This window comes from Oncorhynchus kisutch, linkage group LG22 (genome assembly GCF_002021735.2).
Source record: "Oncorhynchus kisutch isolate 150728-3 linkage group LG22, Okis_V2, whole genome shotgun sequence".
Taxonomy (NCBI): Eukaryota; Metazoa; Chordata; class Actinopteri; order Salmoniformes; family Salmonidae; genus Oncorhynchus; species Oncorhynchus kisutch.
The window spans coordinates 19,185,487-19,210,032 of record NC_034195.2 but is presented as its reverse complement, the minus strand read 5'-3'; the positions used below and the strand labels follow the sequence as shown (position 1 = coordinate 19,210,032).

Below are 24,546 nucleotides of genomic sequence, written 5' to 3'. Positions count from 1 at the left end.
GCCCGGAGAGTGGGGTCACGGCCAGTGTCTGCCATTATCAACGGCAACCATGGAGAAATGAGGGTTAAGTGCCTTGCCTTGCACATCAACAGATTTCTTACCTTGTTGGTTCAAGCTAGCGACCTTTCGGTTACGTTTTAACCCCTAAGCTACCTGCTCTTTGTCTGTGTGTGTGTGTGTGTGTGTGTGTGTGTGTGTGTGTGTGTGTGTGTGTGTGTGTGTGTGTGTGTGTGTGTGTGTGTGTGTGTGTGTGTGTGTGTGTGTGTGTGTGTGTGTGTGTGTGTGTGTGTGTGTGTGCGTGTAGCGTAGGGGAGGAGGCACATTCACCGAAACAGCTGTTCCAGATGTTGCCCTGGACATGTCACAATCCAGGGCAGAGGAATGGGCCTGGGCTAGTGAGTTAACCTGTCCCTGCTACCTTCCCAGGTAGTGTAGTGTTGCACAAAAACAGACTAGATGGTCCTTTGGGGTCATGTCAGACTGTGTGCTCAGCCAGTCACAGCCATACAGAAAGGGCTGAGCAACTACACGAGCTGTCAGAACGCTTTGGCTGCTTTGAGCTGGTCAACTATTCCGATGTCATTCTCTGTTCTCTGTCTGCGGATCTAAATATGTGAAGGCCTTGTTCTTTTTGGTCAGCCAATGTTGCAGTACGGGTAGCATTTATGCAGGCCACTACTGCCCTCTATGTTTCCCCTTACTACTACAACAAGTAACACACTGAAGCTCTGCTAATAGGAACACGACCTGTGTTACTCAAGGGCGTGTACAGTGTCATAGAATTATACAAAATCGACAACAAACTTTGATGGCGAACTAATAAAACATGTTTTAAATGCACGGACACATTAAACAAAATTTCAGTACTTAAGACAAGGAAATGTAAAGTTTTCCTAACGGGCTTCCGAGTCCCTTTGCATTAAGAGAGTAGTAAAAGCCACGATCAAAACAAGACAACTGAATGGTCTTCAGGTCATATATGGCAAATCATGTGTGTTACAGTATGTTGGTGCTTGTAGTTGAGACATAGAGAGAGGGAGAGAGAGAGAGCGAAAGAAAGGAGGGAGAGAGAGACACAGAGAAAAGGAGAGCGAGACCAAGAGAGAGCCTGAGAAGCCCCCCTTTACGGAGGACGTGAAATGTCTGTCAGTGGTCTGCCAAGCCGTTCATATAGCCAGACAGTCTTCATACAGACACACTGAGGCTCCTCTGTGGTTCTGACACTGTGCCCTATCCCCTGTCGCTCCTCTGTTGCTCCCCTGTCCCTCCTCTGTTGCTCCTCTCTCTGAACAAGTGAGTCATCCCATTGAGTTGGCTCATTTACATTCTAAGATAAAGGACTTCTGATCTAGCCTATTAAACTGTTACATCGCCTGACAAGACTGCTGATTTCCCTACATAAGTAGGCAGCCTATGCAGTATATGAAAGCCGTTCGATTTCTCGTAAATGTATCTTTAAATCCCATGTTCTTAAAGGGATAGTTAGGGATTTTAACAATAAAGCCCTTTATCCACTTCCCCAGAGTCAGTTGATGTCATGTACACCATTTTTTATGTCTCTGTGTCCAGTGTGAAGAAAGTTAGAAGTAGTTTCGCGAGCCAATGCTAACTAGCGCTAGTAGCTATACGACAGAGTACAGTATTATGGCTCTTCATTATTTTGTTCTATGCACTCTGCATGCTCTGTTCAAAGGGAGTGAGGTACCAGAAAAGGACTGATATCACAAGGTCTGTGTATGTGACAACATGTGCTCTCTAACCGTAACCTAGCAACCCTGGCAATGTGGTCCTGCACTGCCCCAGCACCGAAACAACCCACTTGTTTTCACTCACGGAGGTCCTTCCATCACATGACTTATTATGACCACTTCCTACACCCACTGGGGTTCTCCCTGCTGATTTAACCTGCTCTGGCACTTCTCTCCTCTGCCCTTGTTCCTAATCAGCAGGGGGTTCCCCCAGTCTCTCTCCTCTCTCCCTAGAGTTCCCCCAGTCTCTCTCCTCTCTCCCTAGAGTTTCCCCTGTCTCTCTCCTCTCTCCCTAGAGTTTCCCCAGTCTCTCTCCTCTCTCCCTAGAGTTTCCCCAGTCTCTCTCCTCTCTCCCTAGAGTTCCCCCAGTCTCTCTCCTCTCTCCCTAGAGTTTCCCCTGTCTCCTCCTCAGGCTTTTGGTCACTGTGCATTAGAACCCAGCTCTGGACCGATACTGAGTCCTCCTTCTCCCTCTCTGTTTCTTCCTCTCTCTCGCTCTCTCTCACTCTTGTTTTTCTATTCTTCTCTTTCTCTTTCCCTCTTTCTCCCTCCCTCTTACCTTCCCTGTCTCCCTCTCCCTCTCTCATTCTGCACAAAGGAGAAACCAGAGCTGGCCTTGCTCCCTGCATCTGTGACTCTGCGTGTGAACCGTGTGTGCGGTGGTGAGATCGTCCCAGTGAGTTTGGGGAGGAACGCAGGAGACAATTAGGGACTTCAAAGGAGCCCTGTGTGCAGGTGTGAGGGCCGTCTGACACAGTGCTCTAATCTGAGGGCTGCTTGTCAGTTGCACGCCCCTGTCAAACATGGAACTCCTTTGAAGGTCTCTCAGGCACAATGCAGTATCTTTACGTTACAAACATTGCATATACATGCTTGCAACCCCAGGCATGTGCACATGCAAGCAGGGCATGCAACCAGGCACCAATCTCTGTGCCATAAGAAAACACACACACACACACTTGAATAACTACACAGCGACAAGTGTTTCTTTTTTTCAGGATAGTAAAAATTGTATTTTTACTGGGGTAAACAAACACAGAACAATGAGCTGATAAACATATATTTTGTCAATGCCTCTATGAAAGAGATATTTTTGGCCGCCGCTGATTAGTTAACGATTCTAATTTATGTTCTTCTTCTTTTTTTTTATAGAAAAGCACATCAGTCTCCACATCGGTCTCCACATCAGTCTCCACATCAGTCTCCACATCGGTCTCCACATCGGTCTCCACATCAGTCTCCACATCAGTCTCCACATCGGTCTCCACATCAGTCTCCGCATCGGTCTCCACATCAGTCTCCACATCGGTCTCCACATCGGTCTCCACATCGGTCTCCATTGTTAATTCAGTCATCATGTGTGTTATAGTCGGTAGACATAATAAGTGAATTAGTAGTCTCTCTGAGTTGTCATAGAGATACTTATGGCCCCTATGGGAACAGAGACAAATATACAGTGTTTATAACTGAGTGTCAATTGGTCCCTTACGCAGGCTTAGGAAACAGAGCCGAGCTTGCTGGTATTCCTCTGTCCTGGTAGAATGGGTGCATCTCGGTAGCCTAGTGGTTAGAGCGTTTTGCCAGTTCAGTTGAAGGCACCCCCCTTTCCCCTTCCCTTACATATACAGGGTGGACCCTGGGCCTCTCCTTCCCTCTCAACCACACACCCAAACCAACCCACCCACAATCCCAGCCAGCCAGGCCACCAGCAGCATGTGGAACTGATCATAGATCCTCATCAAACACCCAGAGCAAATAGCAACTAGCAGGTCATAAACAGATCAGGTACTGCTTATATATATATATATATATATATATATATATATATATATATATATATATATATATATATATATATATATATATATATACAGTGGGGAGAACAAGTATTTCATACACTGCCGACTTTGCAGGTTTTCCTACTTACAAAGCATGTAGAGGAAGGTAATTTTTATCATAGGTACACTTCAACTGTGGGAGATGGAATCTAAAACATAAATCCAGAAAATCACATTCTATGATTTTTAAGTAATTACTTTGCATTTTATTGCATGACATAAGTATTTGATCACCTACCAACCAGTAAGAATTCCGGCTCTCACAGACCTGTTAGTTTTTCTTTAAGAAGCCCTCCTGTTCTCCACTCATTACCTGTATTAACTGCACCTGTTTGAACTCGTTACCTGTATAAAAGACACCTGTCCACACACTCAATCAAACAGACTCCAACCTCTCCACAATGGCCAAGACCAGAGAGCTGTGTGAGGACATCAGGGACAAAATTGTTGACCTGCACAAGGCTGGGATGGGCTAGAGGACAATAGGCAAGCAGCTTGGTGAGAAGGCAACAACTTTTGGCGCAATTATTAGAAAATGGAAGAAGTTCAAGATGACGGTCAATCCCCCTCGGTCTGGGGCTCCATGCAAGATCTCACCTCGTGGGGCATCAATGATCATGAGGAAGGTGAGGGATCAGCCCAGAACTACACGGCAGGACCTGGTCAATGACCTGAAGAGAGCTGGGACCACAGTCTCAAAGAAAACCATTAGTAACACACTACGCCATCATGGATTAAAATCCTACAGCGCACGCAAGGTCCCCCTGCTCAAGCCAGCGCATGTCCAGGCCCATCTGAAGTTTGCCAATGACCATCTGGATGAACCAGAAGTGGAATGGGAGAAGGTCATGTGGTCTGACGAGAAAAAAATAGAGCCTTTTGGTCTAAACTCCACTCGCTGTGTTTGGAGGAAGAAGAAGGATGAGTACAACCCCAAGAACACCATCCCAACCGTGAAGCATGGAGGTGGAAACATCATTCTTTGGGGATGCTTTTCTGCAAAGGGGACAGGACGACTGCACCGTATTGAGGGGATGATGGATGGGGCCATGTATCGCGAGATCTTGGCCAACAACCTCCTTCCCACAGTAAGAGCTTTGAAGATGGGTTGTGGCTGGGTCTTCCAGCATGACAACGACCCGAAACACACATCCAGGGCAACTAAGGAGTGGCTCCGTAAGAAGCATCTCCAGACCTGAACCCAATAGAACATCTTGGGAGGGAGCTGAAAGTCCTTATTGCCCAGCGACAGCCCCGAAACCTGAAGGATCTGGAGAAGGTCTGTATGGAGAAGTGGGCCAAAATCCCCGCTACAGTGTGTGCAAACCTGGTCAAGAACTACAGGAAACGTATGATCTCTGTAATTGCAAACAAAGGTTTCTGTTCCAAATATTAAGTTCTGCTTTTCTGATGTATCAAAATACTTATGTCATGCAATAAAATGCTAATTAATTACTTAAAAATCATACAATGTGATTTTCTGGATTTTTGTTTTAGATTCCATCTCCCAGAGTTGAAGTGTACCTATGATAAAAATGACAGAACTCTACATGCTTTGTAAATAGGAAAACCTGCAAAATCAGCAGTGTATCAAATACTTGTTCTCCCCACTGTATATATATATGATTATTCTCACTGACTCCGGAAGAGCAATTAAATATCTGGCTGCCAAAGCGTGCACAGCATTCTGTCCTGGTTAATTCATTATAACTGTTGATGTATATGCGCCAGACCTCTAGACTTAATCACAACAGCATCTCGACTTGCATGCTTCCAAGGGTATTCTCAGATATAGGAATGGGGAAGACTACTATTTGGTGGAGAAGAATAACAGAGCTTTTAAACTCATTGGCAGATATAATTGTGTCTCCAACATTTCCCACAAGAGGGCACTGTTGTTAATCTACAATACATGCTACAGCGATGACAAAAGCGGAACCATGTCACGTGGTACATTTTTTACACTAGGGAAGTTGCTCAATCTCCGGAACAAAAAAAAACATTTTTTTATGGTACTTCAATGAACAAGGAACTAGATATATAAAAAAACGATATCTAGGTACGTTACCGAGGTAAGCGCCATGGATGACAATTGTAACGCTTGCCTTTTAAGTGTTTCCTCATGATGGAAAAACACGACTGTAGAACATGTGTGATCGTTCTTTTTCAGGATGAGCAACACAATAACATCGGCTACATTTATTCGAAACCTCAACTATGGGGTTCGACGAAAACTGTCTGACTTATTGGACCCTCAAGACAGCTGGAAAGACGTTATTGTTTCAATACATAAACCCACAGGGGAGCCGAGGTACTCTCAGCAACATCTAAGGTAATGTGCCAATCAGCTACTTCTCTGACGGCAGTGACACCGTCGCCATCATAACAAGTTGTTACCTTCTGTCAAGCATGCATGATATTTTGTAACAATGTTCTTGAACTAACCTTCATATAACAGGCGTTTTGAAGCAGTAGTTTTACAGGGAAGAAGTCCTACCATGGAGCTACTGAATGACTGGGGGACATCTAACAGCACCGTGGGAGAGTTAGTGGACATTCTGATGAGCCACAGGTTAATGGCTGCAGCCAGTATTATTCTACCAGGTTGGGTACTACAGTAGGCAATATGCATTAGATCAAGGACTTTCTAATATTTTGACTGCCTGTTCATCTCTGGTCTGGCCTTCATGTGTATATTTATTTCAACAGTGCCCCGTCATTATTTGTATCTAAATTCTTATGTTTTACCCAGATGCAATCAACAACCCCCGTCCAGCAGTCCCCCAGCCACCTGATTCTCCCAGAGACAAAGAGATGGTAGGCAACAGCGATGCTGCAACAAGACCCCTGGGGAGGACAGAGGCACAGACAAAGGAACAGCCACCACCAGACAGCACCTCGGAGCCACAGGAGGACCCGGAACCCAATGGCACTGCAGGTGACCTGCATATAAATGTGTTATAATCACTGGAGGTGTACTGAGTGTCCAGAACATAGTGATACATGTGGTTATAGATTCTATATAGATTAGCTTTATAGGTTATTTTACTTGCGGTTTAATGAGACACATATGGTGACAGGATACTGTTATAGATTGTGTTTAGTGAGATGAAATGTGTAAACTAGGCCTATTAGATTGAACCTGTTCAGTCGTGTGTGTCACAGTGCACACAACACCCAGTAGGTGGCAGCATATGTGCAGTGCTCAATAAACTATGATAACTGCACTAAGAATGATCCTCATAAACAGGTTTGTCTGTTGATCCTTAGGTTTTCTCAGGCTTTCTTTCCACGAGCTGAAGAAGATAACTGGTAATTTTGACGAGAGGCCAGTGAGTGACGGTGGGAGCAGACTTGGTGAGGGCGGCTTTGGAACGGTCTACAAAGGCCTCATCAATGGCAAACCTGTGGCAGTGAAGAAACTACACTCAGTAGGTGTTAATTGTTCTCTCTGGCACTAACGCCTCATTGTTTGTTCCGTGTGCGAGTCGAGTTGTTGTCCATAGTTGATTATCCAGCACATTCTCAATGGTGACTAAAACTTCTGTCACCTTCTTTTTAGATGGAAGACATCTCACTTGAAGAGCTGAGCGTTCAGTTCATTCAAGAGGTCCAAACTCTTATGGTGTAGGTGTTTCTTTTCTGCTCATCCGTTGTTGTTTTGTGAGGAGTCCTTGTACGCTAGCTGACCTGCTGTGCGACCACGTCATTACACCTCTATTCCATTAATGGAATCAATAGCTTGCGTGTGCTCAATATCTCAATCAGACAACACATCTACCTCCTATGTCTCCGCTAACAAAAAATCAACAGAGAAATGTCCCGAGCGACCTATATCTTAGAGCGGGACTTTACTTAGGAACTCTCCAGAGATCGTTTTTTAGATTGAGTAGATATGATTTACCTTCGACTCTCTTTAACGTTGAAAGAACAGGCCACTGTTTGTCTGATAAGAGCCCTCTTATTTTCACAGGTTGAAACACGAAAACCTAGTAGACATGGTTGGCTTTTCCCGTGATGGCCATCACCCCTGTTTGGTGTATGCTTACATGTCCAATGGTTCATTGCTAGATCGTCTGGCTTGCTTGGTAAGCATACATATCCGCCTGGCATCTCCCTTCACTTTATTTATACAGAACCGTTGAGATAAAAATAGATTTTTAGCAAGAGAGACCTTTTACATGTACTTTGTCTTTGTGACTATATTTATTTCATTGTAGGATGGTAGCCCTCCTCTTTCCTGGCACAGGAGATGTTTGATCGCTGTGGGAACGGCCAGAGGCTTAGATTATCTGCACAGCAACCACCATGTCCACAGAGATGTCAAGAGGTAACTGTGGACATTTTCTATAATGCATTTCCCATGGTACTTTATCATATTTTAGACATTTTAATCATGGACGGACAACCTTGTCATATCAGTCTCAATGTTATTAATGAGTGCTAAATCATTTCTATCTGGCAGTGGTAATATTTTGCTGGATGAATTGCTTGTGCCGAAGATCTCCGATTTTGGGCTGACCCGAGCCTCAGCCACGCGATCGTCAGCGACAGTGATGACAGAGAGGATTGTGGGTACAACAGCATACATGGCAAATGAGGCACTCAGGGGCGAGATCACTCCTAAATCTGACATCTACAGTTTTGGAGTGGTGAGTTGTTCTTTACAGCTACACAAATGTATGGAACTAACACAATGCACAGACGTTATACAAAACAATGTGAAATCCACACCGCATTGATTTGATGATTAGCAACACCACATGACAAGTGGAATTTACCCTTTGCTAAGCCCCGCCCCAGAATATTGGGCAACCAATGGATAGCAACTGTCACCAAGTTCGACACCTTGCATGAAAGCCAGTGAGGGCTATGGAAAAATAGTTTTCTAAAAAAAAATGTATGTTTAAATGGAGTGTTTTTCAAATCCGAAATTATACTTTTGTTACATTGTTTGCTGGCTCAGTTGGTTAGCTAGCTCTGTCTCAAAGAATCCTCCATGTGCAGCTATTACAGCCTTGCAGACCTTTGGCATTCTAGTTGTATTTTTTTTAAGGTAATCTGAAGAGATTTCATCCCATGCTTCCTGAAGCACCTCCCTCCCATAAATTGGATTGACTTGATGGGCACTTCTTACGGTCAAGCTGCTCCCACAACAGCTCAATAGGGTTGAGATCCGGTGATTGTGATGGCCTCTCCATTATAGACAGAATACCAGCTGACTGCTTCTTCCCTAAATAGTTCTTGCATAGTTGGGAGCTGTTCTTTGGGTCATTGTCCTGTTGTAGGAGGAAATTGGCTCCAATTAAGCGCCGTCCACAGGGTATGGCATGGCGTTGCAAAATGGAGTGATTTCCTTCCTTCTGCAAGATCCCTTTTACCCTGTACAAATCTCCCACTTTACCACCACCAAAGCACCCCCAGACCATCACATAGCCTCCAACATGCTTGACAGATAGCGTCAATCACTCCTCCAGTGTCTTTTCATTTGATCTACATCTCACAAATGTTCTTCTTTGTGATCCGAACACCTCAAACTTAGATTTGTCTGTCCATAACACTTTTTTCCAATCTTCCTCTGTCCAGTGTCTGTGTTCTTTTGCCCCTCTTAATCTTTTCTGTTTATTGGACAGTTTATTGGCCAATTATAATGACAGTCCACCATAACATACCCAAGAGTTTCCTGATTAGCAAGGGGTAGTCTGTGTTTCATTTCATTGTGTATTAGAAACACAGTTTGAGATCATTGTTAGGGGATTTCGCGAGTGTTTGAATGGGGAATTGGGCTGCCCAGGAAAATGTTGTCCGAGGTTGTAACAGTAACCAAGAGGGGCTTATAGCGAAGGGTCAATTTTGGCAGCACCTCATGTGGCTACACCACACCATTATGACAAACAGGTCAAGTGTTAGAGTTTTTCCTTTCTCACCATCACTTTAAAGACCTAAATAGAGCCTAGAAGATACAGCGACAAGAATATTGAATTTATTGAGAAACTGCAACGTAAGTAAAACTCATGAAACGGAATTGTCAGTTCAGCAGTTTACCTCAGTGCCAGACTCCAAAAACTACTGACACACACATAATTATCAGACCCGTAAGTCAGAATCATGCACCTTTGCCAGTCTACCAGCCAATCAATTTCACAATGAAATATCATTAAAGGTTGCACCACAATGATACATAAAAAAAACATGTTGGCAAATGTTTATTTAGGCTAATAATGGAAAGTGTGGGAACAGTACTGTATGACATAAATGACCTTCTCTAATGTCAGCAGTCTAATATGAGGTCAGGTCATCTGTGTGTTGAACTGGTTGAACCTGGTCATAAACCAACAGCTACTGTCTTGTGTTCAGCCTGACAGCCCTGGGAACAGTATCTTCCATATAGCATACTTTATTATTAGTGGACAGTTAGATATATAATATATAGAGGCCTGTTGTTAGCTGGAGCCAAGTGGTTCATCTTAAGGTTTCTGTCACTACAGGTGTTGCTAGAAATATTGTCTGGACTCCCGCCAGTCGATGAAAACCGCGATCCCAAGTTCCTGGTGAGCAAAGCAGCACAATGGAATCTTTCTCTATACTCTTCAGACTTCACCATCCCCCCAATACAGTACACATGAATGCATGTTATCTAAAGAAAACTATTTACTATACAGTATCAATCAAAAAGGCAGTTATTTGTGCAGCAAATACTTACTAACCTTCTACTCTTTGCTCCCGGTGGAACATAAGGCCACATTTGTAGATTATAGATGGCAGTGCTCTACTTCTCTTGTCTGCCAGTGTAGTTACCACTGCAGGCAGTGGCTGATGGCTGTGTGTGTTTCAGCGGTTTGTTACGACTGTTATGGCTGTTATAGATGGAGATGAAAGATGAGATTGATGAGGAGGAGATGGCCCTGGAGGACTTTGTGGACAAGAAGATGACAGACTGGGACCTACCATTGGTGGAGAGGACCTACTTCTTAGCGAGCGACTGTCTCAGTGACAAGAAGAACAAACGGCCACTGATGGAAGAGGTGTGTGATGCCATTACAGTTGGTAGCTCTTTGGTTTACGGTACCGTTTCCACTGGTATGCACTAGCAATGGGTACTTTGTGGTACTTAGCTGTTAGTGATCAACACAATCGTTTACTAGCTGGGAACTAATGCTTACTACTAGCTGCTTATGGTCTATATCACACTGAAATGTCAATATTTGAATAGGTCCTGACAGAGCTTGAAGATGTTGTCAAAAGCATTTCACTGGAACAGCTGGGACCCCAGAGTGAAACATAGACAACCTGAAGAACAACTATCCCTCACTCATTTTCCTTAAGTTTACTTTGCTGAAGAAAAGGACCAAATATGTTACACCAGTCTTTTGTATTTTTTGCCAAAATAATAAATATATTTTCCATCTTTGTTGAATTGCTTGATATGTACTGTAAGTATATCATTGGACAAGTAGATGTAATTTTAAAAATAAATATAGGCCATTCAGTCTGTATGATTTAAATATTTTTATTTTCCTTTTTAAAAATTAACAACTTAAGACCAAACATGACACTTCTCATGAGAAGGTATTCCCTTGTCCAAATATGAGGTGTTAAACTAGTGGTTTGCCTTACAATAATCAGTAGACAAGTGACTGTGGCAGAAACAAATTCCATTTGATATCCCCATCCCAGTCTCTGGGACTCTCACCTTGCATGCACACAATATGCAACTTAGCTTCCTCTGAAGGAGTAATCTGAGATGCATCAATAATGTGAAATACTGGAAGCCCCTGTTGTCACTTGACCCTCATTGACACTAGATAGATGACCAGTACAAAACAAGGCCTTTAAATCACATGTATGTACAGCACTTGCATAGAAAAGTACATTTCACAGCAGATGTGTTTTATGTAAACCACAATTATATCAAAAAGAATTTCCAATATAAAAAATAAACCACTATTAAAATGAAGAATGATGTGAGCAAATATGATTTTTTTTTTTGGGGGGGGGGTTAGACCTCTTCATAGCTGTGCACACATAGATGGAGACGTTTGTCTCAACTTTGGGGACAGGAAACGCATAACAAATGGACCTACTGTAAGAGGAATGCAAGCATGTGAACAACTCATGGAGGGTTCGTCACATTGGCACAAATTCACATTAGTTGCACTAGCATATTTTTGTCTCAGCAACAACAGTGTAACAACCTTTCCTAGTCAACTTGTTCTAACCTCTGAATAGCTCAGTAAAATACTTTGCGAATGAATGCAGTTACGCCCTCATAGAACCTTCAATTTGACAGGCTACAAAGGGATATTCTCAAGTGTGTGTCTCAGCTAAGTTGTCCTTTGGCGTGCATAGTTCAGTCTCTGGATGGGCTTTAAGGTTGTGTCAAATAAGCTTTCCCTCCATGATCACTTGGAATGTTCCATTATGGAGCGTGTGTGTGTGTTCGTTTAGTTCTCTTCTCCATCTCCAGGTGGTCTGGTGATGCGGTGTCCGCCCCTCTTCCCGGCAGGTCCCTTGGGCTTGGCGAAGGCCTGCTTGTGTGCATGCTGCTTGGGATGGACCTCCTCATACAGGAAGTCACCAGTCAGCTCATCCCCATTGTCTATCTCCAGCTGTGGACAGTCAAACACATGAATAGTGCAGAGTTGGACTGTTAACAAAACCAGGGTTGAAGTCAATTCAGGAAGTAAACTGAAATTTCAATTCCAAATTGAAACACTGAGGAAAATTGGAATAGGAGTGTCAATATACTTCATGAATTTAAATGTAATTATCCCAAAAAACCTGAACCTACTGATACTTTCCTGAACCCTAAGAAAGACCCTCTCCAAATAAACACAGAGAACACTTAAATGTTACTAACAACACTTTGTATTGGTTATGTTACAATTCTAATAAAATAGCTTGGCCTTTTGGTCCTTACCTTCTTCAAAATGTCAATTTGCATGTTATTTTCAACCAAGTCCACCAGGGGATTTTTACAGCTAGAATAGAGCATCCTCTCTTTGATGCTACACTTGTACCCCGGCATGGAATAAATGAACACTGCAGAAGAGAAAACAACAATGGAAGATGTCCCATCACAATCAAGAGATATAGAACTTTGTGAAATATAAAAATAAAAAGATTAACTTCAGTGAAATATGAAAGATTTAAGTCATGACCGCTTGGGTGTGTTAAGTTGCTTACAATTCTGTTGTGTTTCTCTGAAAAGAAATGACGTAACATAAAAAAATTAAAAAATTACCAGCGGACTCCAGGTAGTCTCCCTCGTGGGAATGTTTGTAGCGGAAGAAGTGATAGCGTGCCGACTCAGTGGGGATCCTCTTGGGCAGATCTTTCACCTCGGTCGGTTCAGTGTTAGACAACCTAATGAGCTCGTTGGGAAAGTCGATTTCCTATTGAAATGAAACCATTATGAATTAACCAGATATGACAGTTGGAAAATTGCCCTCTAATAAAGTGTCATTTCAGTTTTGTGTGATTTATCGAATAGCTCTTTTGAGAACCTGCTCATTATGACTTTAGAGAAAGAGGAGCGAGAACCAGGCAGTGCCAGCTCAAAGTGTCACAATTATGCCTTTGTCCCCAAATCTGATCTTGTGACACCAGCCCTTGAATTTCAATGAGGAGAGTTGACAATGACGCTTTGGTCAAAAAGAGAACCACATTGTACTGTTCAATAAAACTCCCGACTCCAAAATTCCTTGGTCATTCTGAAGGGAATCCTGAGTATAAAGAAGGAACAGAACTTGTTCTCAACGGACTCACCTGGAAAAGCGACAGAGGGGGAAGAAGGACTTACAAGTTGTACGTAGTTGACTCGTTTGTCCTTGAATCTTTCGAGCGCCTCGACAGCGTCTCCATGTATGGGGAAGGCCACTCCCTGCAGTGTCTGCTGCTTGGTGTCCACACTGATGTCAGTCTGCACCTGAACACACAGCAGAGAAAACTTTACAGTTCTGTTCAATTGCTTTGGTGCAATTTTCACAACTCTTAGTACAAAACTCAAAACAAGACAATCAAAAAGTAGTTTAAAAACTCTATGCACATTTTCAATTGACTAAGTACAACACACAAAATCATAGTCACTTTGTGTTATCTATAAACATGTTTCACATCGCAAAGCTTGTTCATATAAAGTAATTGCCTTTCACAATGCAATGCTCACTATTGACATGATTCTCTTCGCATTTGTTAAAATTCGTTTTACTATTACTTAATCTGACTACTATAGATTTTAAACTGGTCTACTACAGATTTTGAGAACTACATCATGAAAATGTCTGTAAAGTAGAAACAAAGTATGATATATACTGAACTACTATAATGATGACTAGACAGATTTGACTTCAAAGCTAATTTAAAAAATCTGAGATGGTCACTGTCCAATGAATTATGGTGCTCACTGGATCTTGCTTCTTTTGCTATTGGATTAACTGGTTGAAAACAACAAACACATTCAGAAGATGTTGTGTTTTGGTGATTAAATCAATGTTCATGGTATTTCCCGGTAAACGTATATTTTGGATCAATGGTTATGTGGTGAAAGACATCTTCAAACACTGTACTAAGAGTTTAGAAAATTCACCACACTTGTCAAGACAGCACGAAATTGACTGAAAAAACTAAAACAACATTACCTTTACCATAGTCAACACGCAGCCCACTAGTGGTAGCGCAAGTGGTTCAATCAATATTATCATTTAACCAGGAAGTCCCTTAGAGATCATAAGATCTCTTTCCTAAGGAATATGAGGCCACCTTAAAATTAATATCAAGCAAATACCAGGCAAAAATAATATAGAACATTCATCCCCTCTCAAATTCTCCACATCGGGGATAATGACTCATGTGTCTGATATTTCTATATCTGGGCGGGAGAGACTGGAGGGATGAGGCACTTCCTCTAAATCACCTGAAAGACTGGAAATGGATCATACTGATGGATGGCCTCCATTTTTAGTGCTCTGTTTGTTCTCTTTGAATGAACAGCTGTCAGTTGTATACACATGATTGAGCAGCACATGCGGTGCACCCACCTCATGTACCATAAGGATTGTGGGTTTTATCCAACTACTTAGTCAAGGCAGTCTCTCTCTCTCCAGGCACATTTCAAAGCCACTTTCCTCCCACACAGATTAATGTTGGTATTATCTTCCTTCAACAACTGGGAGAAATACTACCCTTGCTTCCTGTTTTCTCCCTTCTAGCTTTTTACTGGCTGTATTTAGGAGCGTAACGGACTGCTTCTCAGACTAATTCCTTTTATGGAGTTGGAGACAAGTCTTGTGACAGACAGGGTGAACTCTGCACAGCAATAATGTTGTTTCCTCTTTAAAGAACACTCGCCGTGGTTGGAGTTGAGGCCAAGCTTTTCAAAATAGACGCATAGGTTACTATGTGTTACTTATTTTTGGTTAATCACATTTTATAATCGAAACACCAGACAAAAGCGCACTTAACTAGCATCGTCATCATTAGTGGCAAGTAAAGCATCGGGCTATCACATAGCAGTGTAACCCCCAATCTTATCAGTGGGGCCAAGCACAGGCACAGTGGTGTGACCTTGACCAAGTGCTCTCCCATGCAGAATCAATACAAAGTATTGAATGATCATTCATCATCAACATTCAAGGGTGGCCCCTCATATAGGCTGACGAACGACATTTTAGTGCAAGACCTGTGCTTCAGTGAGACAACATCTATGCTTACAATGCATCATGACATTTCTGTCAAAAACAACCCATTTATAAACCTGAGTCTCGACCCATACGGGACTAATAGTCATATCTGCCAACATCCTGCAGTTCCAACGCATCAGCACCTTTCCAGTGACTCTTCGCGCCAGGTCGGCATTATGCACCGCTGTATTGCTGACATTGTGGTCTACGGGAAGGGAGGGGTATCACCAGCCGTCATTAATATTCAACACGGTGTCTTTTGGATTGAACACAATGAAAAGCAGATGCTATGGGTTTATTGTGCAGGGGCTCTTTCTGTGAATTGTCCTGAGTGGTCAGAACCACTCATTTAATAAGTTTTAACTTCCTTCCATATTAAGGCAGGTTTGCCTACAATGTCTTAGTTGAAAGAAAAGGTTTGAATCCACACCCATTTAACACTTTAAACCAACAAAACAACTTTTACACAGAATGACTTTTAAACATCACAGGAAGTGTGAATACCGTTCTCTCTGCGTGAGTGTGTGTGCGTACCTCACTGAGTTTGATCCGCCTCAGTTCCTCCTCGGCAGCAGTGAGTGGTAGCGGTGCTGCCTCGGCCACCAGGTACTTCTTGTAGCCCCTCAAAGACATATCCTCCTGGGGGAGCGGGGAGAGTGGACCACATACCAGTTAGCCATCTACATACACAACTACTATTCATGTACAATACATATTTAACAATACTCAACCCTCCATCTTATACATGTGTGATAATGTGAATGCCAAATTACTGACGAGCTTTTTAAAGCAATCTCACTGGAACGTTCTTCAATGTTTATGCCCCCGCTTGAGCAGGAAAAAAAAAAAAGACACCTCCGATTACAATAACCGTTGAATGGCAAAGCAGACGGCAAATCAGCTCCTCGGAGTAAGAGGATTTCACAAGCCAATCTCACACAGATAATCTAACCAACCTTTGTGGTGCCGAAGAGCTCATCTTTGATTAGTCCTCCGCCAAATTCTTTCTTCACCGTGGCCCTGGTAGCAGCGTATAACATCTTATGTCGCACCTGTTTGAAATAGAATGTGTTAGCGAACACACCAAAGGGTACTGGAAAAGCAGCCTCTTAACATGCATCTATTCCATCCCCTTTCTATTTCATCAATGAATTGCAGTGATTTTACTCTTGTTGTTCAAACACAATTCTTTATTATTTTCTTGCTAACTCAACACATGCTTCCATTCTTTTTCCATGGGATAGCTAACTGTGCCTGGATCAGCACCAGATGAACACAGCCCATTTGGGATGTTCCAGTCTTAGAACATGTGCTGTGTGTGTTTTGAAACCTCTGCAGATTTCCAGACACGCCTGGACCCGTGGCACGCCGCCTCCGGATAGTGGGTAGGAATGTCGAGCCCTGCCCGGTCTGTTAGAATAGGATGCTATGCTAGTCTATACACTCTCTCTACCACAGCATTTATCCTCCTGTCCCTGTAACATTCCTCAGTCTTAATTGAACCACTTCATTCAATCAGGTAGAGCTCAATTTCTTTCATTCTCTGTTGTTGGGTTCTGAGAATATGAAATGTACTTATTCATGTCACTAAGGGAGTGCTGAGGTTTAGAGGGTTTACACCAGAAGTGAATGGTTATAGAAGGAAGGTATATAGTGTGTGCAACTAATTGAATGCAGCTGTATTGACCGTCTAGGAAGACGCTTTCAAAGTGTCCGTTGAGTTTATTACTCTGAGAATGAGAACCAAGTCATTACATCAATTTGCAACAGTTGTGATGTTACCTGCATAAAGAGCAGGCCAAAAGCTAAAATGTCCCATTTGCACTACACTACAGCTAAACTACACATAGGCTAACAAATAGTTGAGCACTAATGGCTGGAATGACCAATTATGCTATTTTGTGTGGTTTAAAAAAAACATTTTATAGCTGATTTTAACCACCATTTCCTATGACCAAAAATAACTTCTGGACATCAGAACAGCGATCACTAACCTCAATTTGATTGAAGTTTTCTACTCACAACGAGTCAGCGACACAGGACATACTGCTCACTCCGGTCCAAACCCTAATCCCAGAGACTCGGAAGAGAAGGAGACGGCACCGTGACAAAGCTACGTTGGCGAGTAGATAAACCGCCTCTACCCTCGGTTCTATTGGCAAACGTACAATCACTGGAGAACAAACTGGACGAGCTCCGTTCGAGACTATCCTATCGACGGGACCTAATGTAATATCCTATGTTTATTTGAGTCGTGGCTGAACAGTGACATGGATAACATACGTCTAGCTGGTTTTACTATGCATCGGCAGGATAAAACGGCAGTGTCGGGTAAGCTCAAAGGGGACGTGCGTGTCTCTTTCATGACAACAGCTGTAATATTAAGGAAGTCTCAAGGTTCTGCTCACCTGAGTTAGAACACCTCATGATAAACTGTAGACCATACTTTTTACTAAGAGTTTAATCTATATTTTTCGTAGCTGTCCATTTACCGCCACAAACCGAGGCCGGGAAACTAATACCGCACTCAACGAGCTGTATAGGGCCATAAGCAAACAAGAAAATGCTCATCCAGAGGCGGCGCTCCTAGTGGCCAGAGATTTTAATGCAGGAAACTGAAATCCAGCATGTCATCTGTGCAACTAGAGGTGAAAAAAACTCTAAATCATCTTTAATCCACACACAGAAACGCATACAAAGCTCTCCCTCGCCGTCCATTTGGAAAATCTAACCACAACTATATCCTAACTCCCGACAGGAAATACCGATGACACGACCAATAAGGAAGTGGTCAAATGAAGCATATGCTAAGCTACTGTTTCGCTAGCAGACTCAAATATGTTCCTGATTCATCCGATGCACTGAGTTCACCACGTCAGTCACCGGCTTCATTAATAAGTGCATTAAGGAGGTGCCAGAAGGATTACAGGGACGTGTAGTCCGAGCATGCGCTGACCAACTGGCAAGCGTCTTTACTGACATTTTCAACCTGTCCCTGACCAAGTCTGTAATACCTACATGTTTGAAGCAGACCAAGGACACTAAGATAACCTGCCTAAATGATTACCGACCCGTAAAACTCACGTCTGCAGTCATGAAGTGCTTTGAAAGGCTGGTCATGGCTCACAACACCTTTATCCCAGAAACTCTAGACCCACTCCATTTTGCATACCACCCCAACAGATCCACAGATGACGCAATCTCCAATGCACGCCACACTGCCCTTTCCCACCTGGACAAAAGGAACACCTACATGAGAACGCTATTCATTAACTACAGCTCAGCATTCAACACCATAGTGCCCACAAATCTCATCACTAAGCTAAGGAACCTGGGACTAAACACCTCCCTCTGCAACTGGATCCTGGACTTCCTGACAGACCGCCCCCAGGTGGTAAGGGTAGGCAAAAACAAATCTGCCATGCTGATCCTTAAGACGGGGGCCCCTCAGGGGTGCGTGCTCAGTTCCCTCCTGTACTCCTCGTTCACCCATGACTGCATGGCCAAGCATGACTCCAACACCATCATTAGGTTTGTTAAGGAAATAACAGTGGTAGGCCTGATAACCGACAACAAGATAGCCTATAGGGAGGTCAGAGAACTGGCCCTGTGTGGTGCCAGGATAACAACCTCTCCCTCAATGTGATCAAGACAAAGGAGCGATCGTGGACTACAGGTAAGGGAGGGACAAGCACACCCCCATTCTCATCGACGGGGCTGTAGTTGAACAGGTTGAGAGTTTCAAGTTCCTTGATGTCACCAACGAACTGTCATGGTCCTAAACACACCAAGACAGTCATGAAGCGTGCACGACAATGCCTATTCCCCCACAGGAATAGGTCCTCAGAAAATGTTACACAGCTGCACCATCGAGAGTATGCTGACTGGTTGCATCCGCAAGGCACTACAGAGGGTAGTGCGTAAATCCCAGTACATTACTGGGGCCAAGCTTCCTGCCATCTAGGACCTCTATACGAGGCGGTGTCAGAGGGAGGCCCTAAAAATTGCCAAACACTCCAGCCACCCTAGTCATAGACTGTTCTCTCTGCTACCGCACGGCAAGCGGTAACAGAGTGCCAAGTCTAGGACCAAAAGGCTTCTTAACAGCTTCTACCCCTAAGCCATAAGACTCCTGAACAGCTAACCAAATGGCTACCCGGACTACTTCCATATATTTTTTTTTACCCCCTTTTTCTCCCCAATTTCGTGGGATCCAATTGTTAGTAGCTACTATCTTGTCTCATCGCTACAACTCCCGTACGGGCTCGGGAGAGACGAATGTTGAAAGTCATGCGACCTCCGATACACAACCCAACCGCACTGCTTCTTAACACAGCACGCATCCAACCCGGAAGCCAGCCGCACCAATGTGTCGGAGGAAACACTGTGCACCTGGCAACCTTGGTTAGCGTGCACTGCGCCCGGCCCGCCACAGGAGTCGCTGGTGCGCGATGAGACAAGGATATCCCCACCGGCCAAACCCTCCCTAACCCGGACGACGCTATGCCAATTGTGCGTCGCCCCACGGACCTCCCGGTCGCGGCCGGTTACGACAGAGCCTGGGCGCGAACCCAGAGTCTCTGGTGGTACAGCTGGCGCTGCAGTACAGCGTCCTTAACTACTGCGTCACCCGGGAGGCCCTAGTAAATACTTTCTTAACACTTATTTTTTCTTAAAACTGCATTGTTGGAAAAGGGCTTGTAAGTAAGAATTTCACTGTAAGGTCTACTACACCTGCTGTATTCGGCGCATGTGACAAATACAATTTGATTTGGTCTTGGAATGGCAACTGATTGGCATCTGACCGCAAGGTGCTACAGAGGGTAGTGTGTAAGGCCCAATACATTACTGGGGCCAAGCTCTCTGCCATCTAGGACCTCTATACCAGGCGGTGTCAGAGGAAGGCCCTACAAGACTCCAGCCACCCAAGACGGTTCTCTCTTCTACCGCACGGCAAGCAGTACCAATACACCAAGTCAGGTGAGTTGCTTACAGGAGAATGGTCAGGTGACCAGGCCAGGAAGATCCACTCGTAGCCCTGGTTGTTGGAGGAGTCCAGTCGGTACAGGATATAAGATGGCAGGTGGTCCTCTAGTAAAGGCAGGACTAACGAGTCGTACTCTTGGTCCCATGTCTTTGATGCTTGCCTGGTCACACCCAAAGCAAGTTGCTCTGCAACACAAATTCAGTAGTTGCGCATTCAAAGTCAAAACGTAATATTGGTGTATTAAATCTGTTGGGCTTTCCTAAATCATGGTAACTGTTTTTTCTTCTAAAAATTGTCTGAAATATAGGCCTACCCTTGAAAGAAACAACCTTCGCGGCAAACTTTAGATCTGTTTATTTATGATCAAAATGGTGGAAAAATAAACACTTCTTACCATCCTCAATCACAATCTTTAGGAGTCGATATTGGTTTCCACTCCTTGCACTGGCAAAGACATCCTTCACATCGTTACCAGCTGGAAAAACAGATGTTAAGTGAGTTTGTTTCTTGCATTATGGGAAGAAGCCTCTACTGAAATCTAGGAAACCATCCTAGTACTGGCCTATCCCTCACATAAGACCATACAGAGAGCATAGGATGCAACGTAGGATGAATGCATACGACCTAAAACAATCTCCTTCCCCAAAGAGTTAAGCCGATCACAGACTGGATCACACCACTAATATTTAGATGGACATGGTCAAGGTTACCATATACACCTGTTTTGTGAATAGGATCCTCAGGCACCAATGTTGTGAAAACTACATTAACGTCACATACAACACCATCTAACGTTACCTGTTTAAGTAGCCTATCACTTGCATAAATAATTCAATACCTGTGCAAATGAAAAAATATTGATACACTATATATACAAAAGTATGTGGACACCCCTTCAAATGAGTGGATTGGGCTGTTTCAGCCACACCTGTTGCTGACAGATGTATAAAATCGAGAACCCTGCCATGCAATCTCCATAGACAAACATTTGCAGTAGAAAGGCTTTACTGAAGAGCTCAGTGAATTTCAACGTGGCACCGTCATAGGATGTTCGTCAAATGTCTGCTGTTATTGTGAAGTGGAAACATCTAGGAGCAACAACAGCTCAGCCGTGAATAGGTAGGCCACACAAGCTCACAGAAAAGGTCCTCTGAGTGCTGAAGTGGTAAAAATCGTCACTTTTGGGATGAAATGAAATGCCGACTGCGAGCCAGGCCTAATTGCCCAACATCAGTAATACTTGTGGCTGAATGGAAGCAAGTCCCAGCAGCAATGTTCCAACATCTAGTGTAAAGCCTTCCCAGAAGAGTGGAGGTTGTTATAGCAGCAAAAGGAGGAACAACTCCATATTAATGCCCATGATTTTGGAATCAGATGTGTGATGAGCAGGTGTCCACATGCACTACATGACCAAAAGCATCTTTCATTGGGTTGAAAGCATTCAGATAATTTGGTGTAGGCTGTGAGTGAGCTCATTTTCTATGTGAAAGTGCGTCTGATAGGTTCAGGTTACGGCTGTCTGGACCATTTTACATTTCAACGCCAACTGTTTCAATGAAGGCGTTGCCCGAGCCAAAATGACCAGCTTGAAAAACATGTTTATTTTTCGCTTGAGCAGAGGCTGGAGCAGATATGGCTGGCCATTGTTTTTGGACATATTGCTACTTCTTAGCAGAGAATCAAATCAATAATCACAGATAGCTCGCTTACGTTAACTGGCTAGCTACAGTCGCTACTTACAGGAATCCGCACTTCAAATGAGCTTGCTCTAACATCGATTAAAAACAGATTTTCAATTGAGATATATACAGTTCAAACATGCCAAGAAAGCAACAACAGAATGTAACTGAAATAGGTACCCTGTATGCCCGTTTGGTGGGACATTTTGTCTTTTTATCGTAAGAAAGGAAGATGAAGGAGAGAACCAAGCCAGGGTAAGGAAGTAGGAAGCTGACTAAAGTAACTTCATATGTCGTCATCATCAGCATGGTCACGTGGTTCAACATGTCACGATAAGACTTAAAACACACGAATTTATTTATTACGTTCCTGCATGATTCAAATGACAACAAAACAAACATATATATATATATATATATATATATATATATATATACGATACTTTTACCTCATGATTCAGGAAGTCGGATCGTTTTCTATACACTCTGGAACGGAGGAGCTAGTTATTTTATAGGCTATATGCTACAGTCTAGTTTGAGGGGCATGTCACATTTGTTACATTGTATCCTAGTAGCTGTAGATACGAGTCTACACATTTGGCCTATAATCAGTATCAGTAGGCTATTTCTTGGCAGTGGACAATAACTTTAACTATAAGCTACATTCAATTCAATTAGATGTAGGCTATATGAAGATGTATCACACATTGCAATGACTAAGAACTTTGTTACAGGCCCACATCTGTGATTTCCATATTTTTTTTGTAGGCTCAGTTATCTCATCCTAAAGCCTTCGCAGGGGACTGTAATATGTAGATGGATTCAATTGTTTAGCCTAAAGTTGCCTTTGGAATTAAAAAGCATTATGCAATATTCAATATAATTGTGTTTTACTCCAATAGGCTATTGCAAATATTTGCCTTCTGTTGTGCAAATGATGTTTTGATTAATTCAAGTTGCGTCCTAGTGTAAACCTAGGAAATATTTTTCCTCTTTCGGTGATGTGAGGACATAGCTGTGAAAGCCTGCTTAACACAACATCTGGAATGGTACAGTACCACGATACTTTTTTTCAAATGCTTCCTGTCTGCTGATTTCATCCCCTCCCCTCCTGATATAAATACAGATTTCATAAGGAAATAAATAAATATCGCATTAGGGAAATCACCCTGCCACCAGTGGAAGCTCAATGTGTTTGTTACATTGCAACTCACTGATGGTTTGCGCCCGTCGTTCGGATAGAAGCATATATCCACAGCGCGCCTCTCCAGCGTCATCACCACAGACAGAGACCAGTGCTGACAAAGCAGCGCCTCGCTGCCCTGCCCCGCCGCTGCATGGACAGCCAGCACAATGGCAGAGGATTTGGGGGGTGCCTCTGTTTTAGCAACAACAGGTCGCATAGATAATCCCGCCACAGCCGAGCCAGCCGTGTTTACCCCTCTCGTAGTTACGACGATTAGAGCGCCGCTGTCGGCTCGCAGGGCTTGATGAGGCAGGAGAGAGAGCCGAGCGGGGCTTCTCGTCCTTACAATACCGATTGAGAGGTAAACGCAAAGCAGCGTGGAACGGGTAAGTGCGTGGCGTACGTGTGCGTGGCGTGCATGTAGACTATCCATATCAAAGTACAGGGGATGCTTTCTCATGAAATCTATATGTAGATGGCTTGCGCACACCATTATTGTGCAAGGTTTAGGTTTCAGTTGTGTAATCAGATAATTCCATTCGGGGTTGCTAAAGCATAGGGATCTAGTGTTATCTGAGATGGACTAGATCTGCCGTGACATTAGCAGACACACCACAGCATCGTTGTTGTTGTGACGATGTGGAGATGCATGTGTTCATCGACTTAATGATTGAGCTCACATGAGAACCAGAAATAGCTAGAACGAGGGAGAGAAGGGGACACTTCAGTTATGGATCTCGTGTACTGAATTTCCTGTAGTTTTTTATGTACATCCTTCTTATTGGTCAGTACAGCAGCAAGCATATTTCTTAAGGTGGTCCAGAAGAAAAACATGCTGCGAGGAAGGGGTGTGGATTTATTTGATTTATTCAGTGAGCAATCTACATCATCACATAGATGATGAATCATATCTCAGTCCTAATGATTGATAGAGGGATGCTTCACTCTGCCTCTTCTGATTAAAAGACCATCCACTGTGAGCTGAGCCATATAACACCAACAGCACCTGAGCCATATAACACCAACAGCACCTAAGGTAGCACATTACAGCAAGACAAACATGATGCTGGTGAAATGTAATATCCACATAGCCCAGTTTGACACTGCTCTTAATCAGGGGCCTTACATGATCATACACATTCCCAGTGTGGATATTTGAGGAAACAGGGTCGGAGGCAGAAGAGGACAGATTTGGGAGCGCCCAGAAAAGGCAAGGCAGTCAAGGGGTGGATTAGTGGGTGAGTAAGAGATGAGGTGGAGTCCTGGAATGAATAATAGGCGACAGATTTATAAATACAGAGGGTTTACTGTCCTGCTGGGAACTGACCCAAGCGCTGCCCGGCAGTGGAACCAAAATATCAGCATGATGGTGCTAAATCTGAGGGATGTGCAACTAAGCATTTAATGTGAGCTCCAAGAGACTTCCT

The 24,546-nt window shown here is 43.5% G+C and overlaps 3 protein-coding genes across 4 annotated transcripts in view; 2 read left to right on the top strand and 1 right to left on the bottom strand.

Moving 5' to 3' along the window:
* Positions 1-5,505: 5,505 nt before the first annotated feature.
* On the top strand, positions 5,506-10,997 carry irak4 (interleukin-1 receptor-associated kinase 4). Of its 2 annotated transcripts, none has more exons than XM_020456912.2 (12): positions 5,506-5,658; positions 5,757-5,918; positions 6,045-6,190; positions 6,339-6,524; positions 6,857-7,017; positions 7,149-7,213; positions 7,560-7,674; positions 7,807-7,916; positions 8,052-8,238; positions 10,075-10,137; positions 10,453-10,611; positions 10,800-10,997. In XM_020456912.2, the coding sequence occupies exons 2-12, from the start codon at positions 5,758-5,760 to the stop codon at positions 10,869-10,871; spliced, it is 1,425 nt and encodes a 474-aa protein (XP_020312501.1). In that variant the 5' UTR covers positions 5,506-5,658; position 5,757; the 3' UTR covers positions 10,872-10,997. The 2 variants fall into 2 exon arrangements, with proteins under 2 accessions (XP_020312501.1, XP_020312503.1); XM_020456914.2 differs by having other exon boundaries at positions 5,527-5,645.
* An 83-nt stretch (positions 10,998-11,080) lies between these two features.
* On the bottom strand, positions 11,081-22,248 carry LOC109867658 (twinfilin-1-like). The gene is made up of 9 exons (XM_020456915.2): positions 22,114-22,248; positions 20,649-20,729; positions 20,261-20,439; positions 16,224-16,319; positions 15,802-15,906; positions 13,389-13,514; positions 12,831-12,981; positions 12,507-12,628; positions 11,081-12,195 (listed from the first exon to the last, which is right to left on the bottom strand). Exons 1-9 carry the CDS (start codon positions 22,136-22,138, stop codon positions 12,031-12,033), a joined length of 1,050 nt encoding a protein of 349 aa, XP_020312504.1. The 5' UTR covers positions 22,139-22,248; the 3' UTR covers positions 11,081-12,030.
* Positions 22,249-23,060: 812 nt separating this feature from the next.
* The window catches only part of tmem117 (transmembrane protein 117), a 65,983-nt gene continuing 64,497 nt past the window's right edge, over positions 23,061-24,546 (top strand). Inside the window, exon 1 of the mRNA XM_020456762.2 lies at positions 23,061-23,505. The gene's annotated coding sequence lies outside the window, so the exon portion shown is untranslated. The remainder of the gene's footprint in view (positions 23,506-24,546) is intronic.

Excerpts from the sequence above, each read along its gene's own strand:
- irak4 (XM_020456912.2), top strand. The coding sequence starts at position 5,758 with ATGAGCAACACAATAACATCGGCTACATTTATTCGAAACCTCAACTAT. Across the intron at positions 7,018-7,148 it reads CAGTGAAGAAACTACACTCA|ATGGAAGACATCTCACTTGA; the intron begins GTAGGTGTTAAT and ends CCTTCTTTTTAG. Across the intron at positions 7,675-7,806 it reads TAGATCGTCTGGCTTGCTTG|GATGGTAGCCCTCCTCTTTC; the intron begins GTAAGCATACAT and ends ATTTCATTGTAG.
- LOC109867658 (XM_020456915.2), bottom strand. The coding sequence starts at position 22,138 with ATGTCCCACCAAACGGGCATACAGG. Across the intron at positions 16,320-20,260 it reads GGTCACCTGACCATTCTCCT|GTGCGACATAAGATGTTATA; the intron begins GTAAGCAACTCA and ends TATTTCAAACAG. Across the intron at positions 12,629-12,830 it reads AGACTACCTGGAGTCCGCTG|TGTTCATTTATTCCATGCCG; the intron begins GTAATTTTTTAA and ends TCTCTTCTGCAG.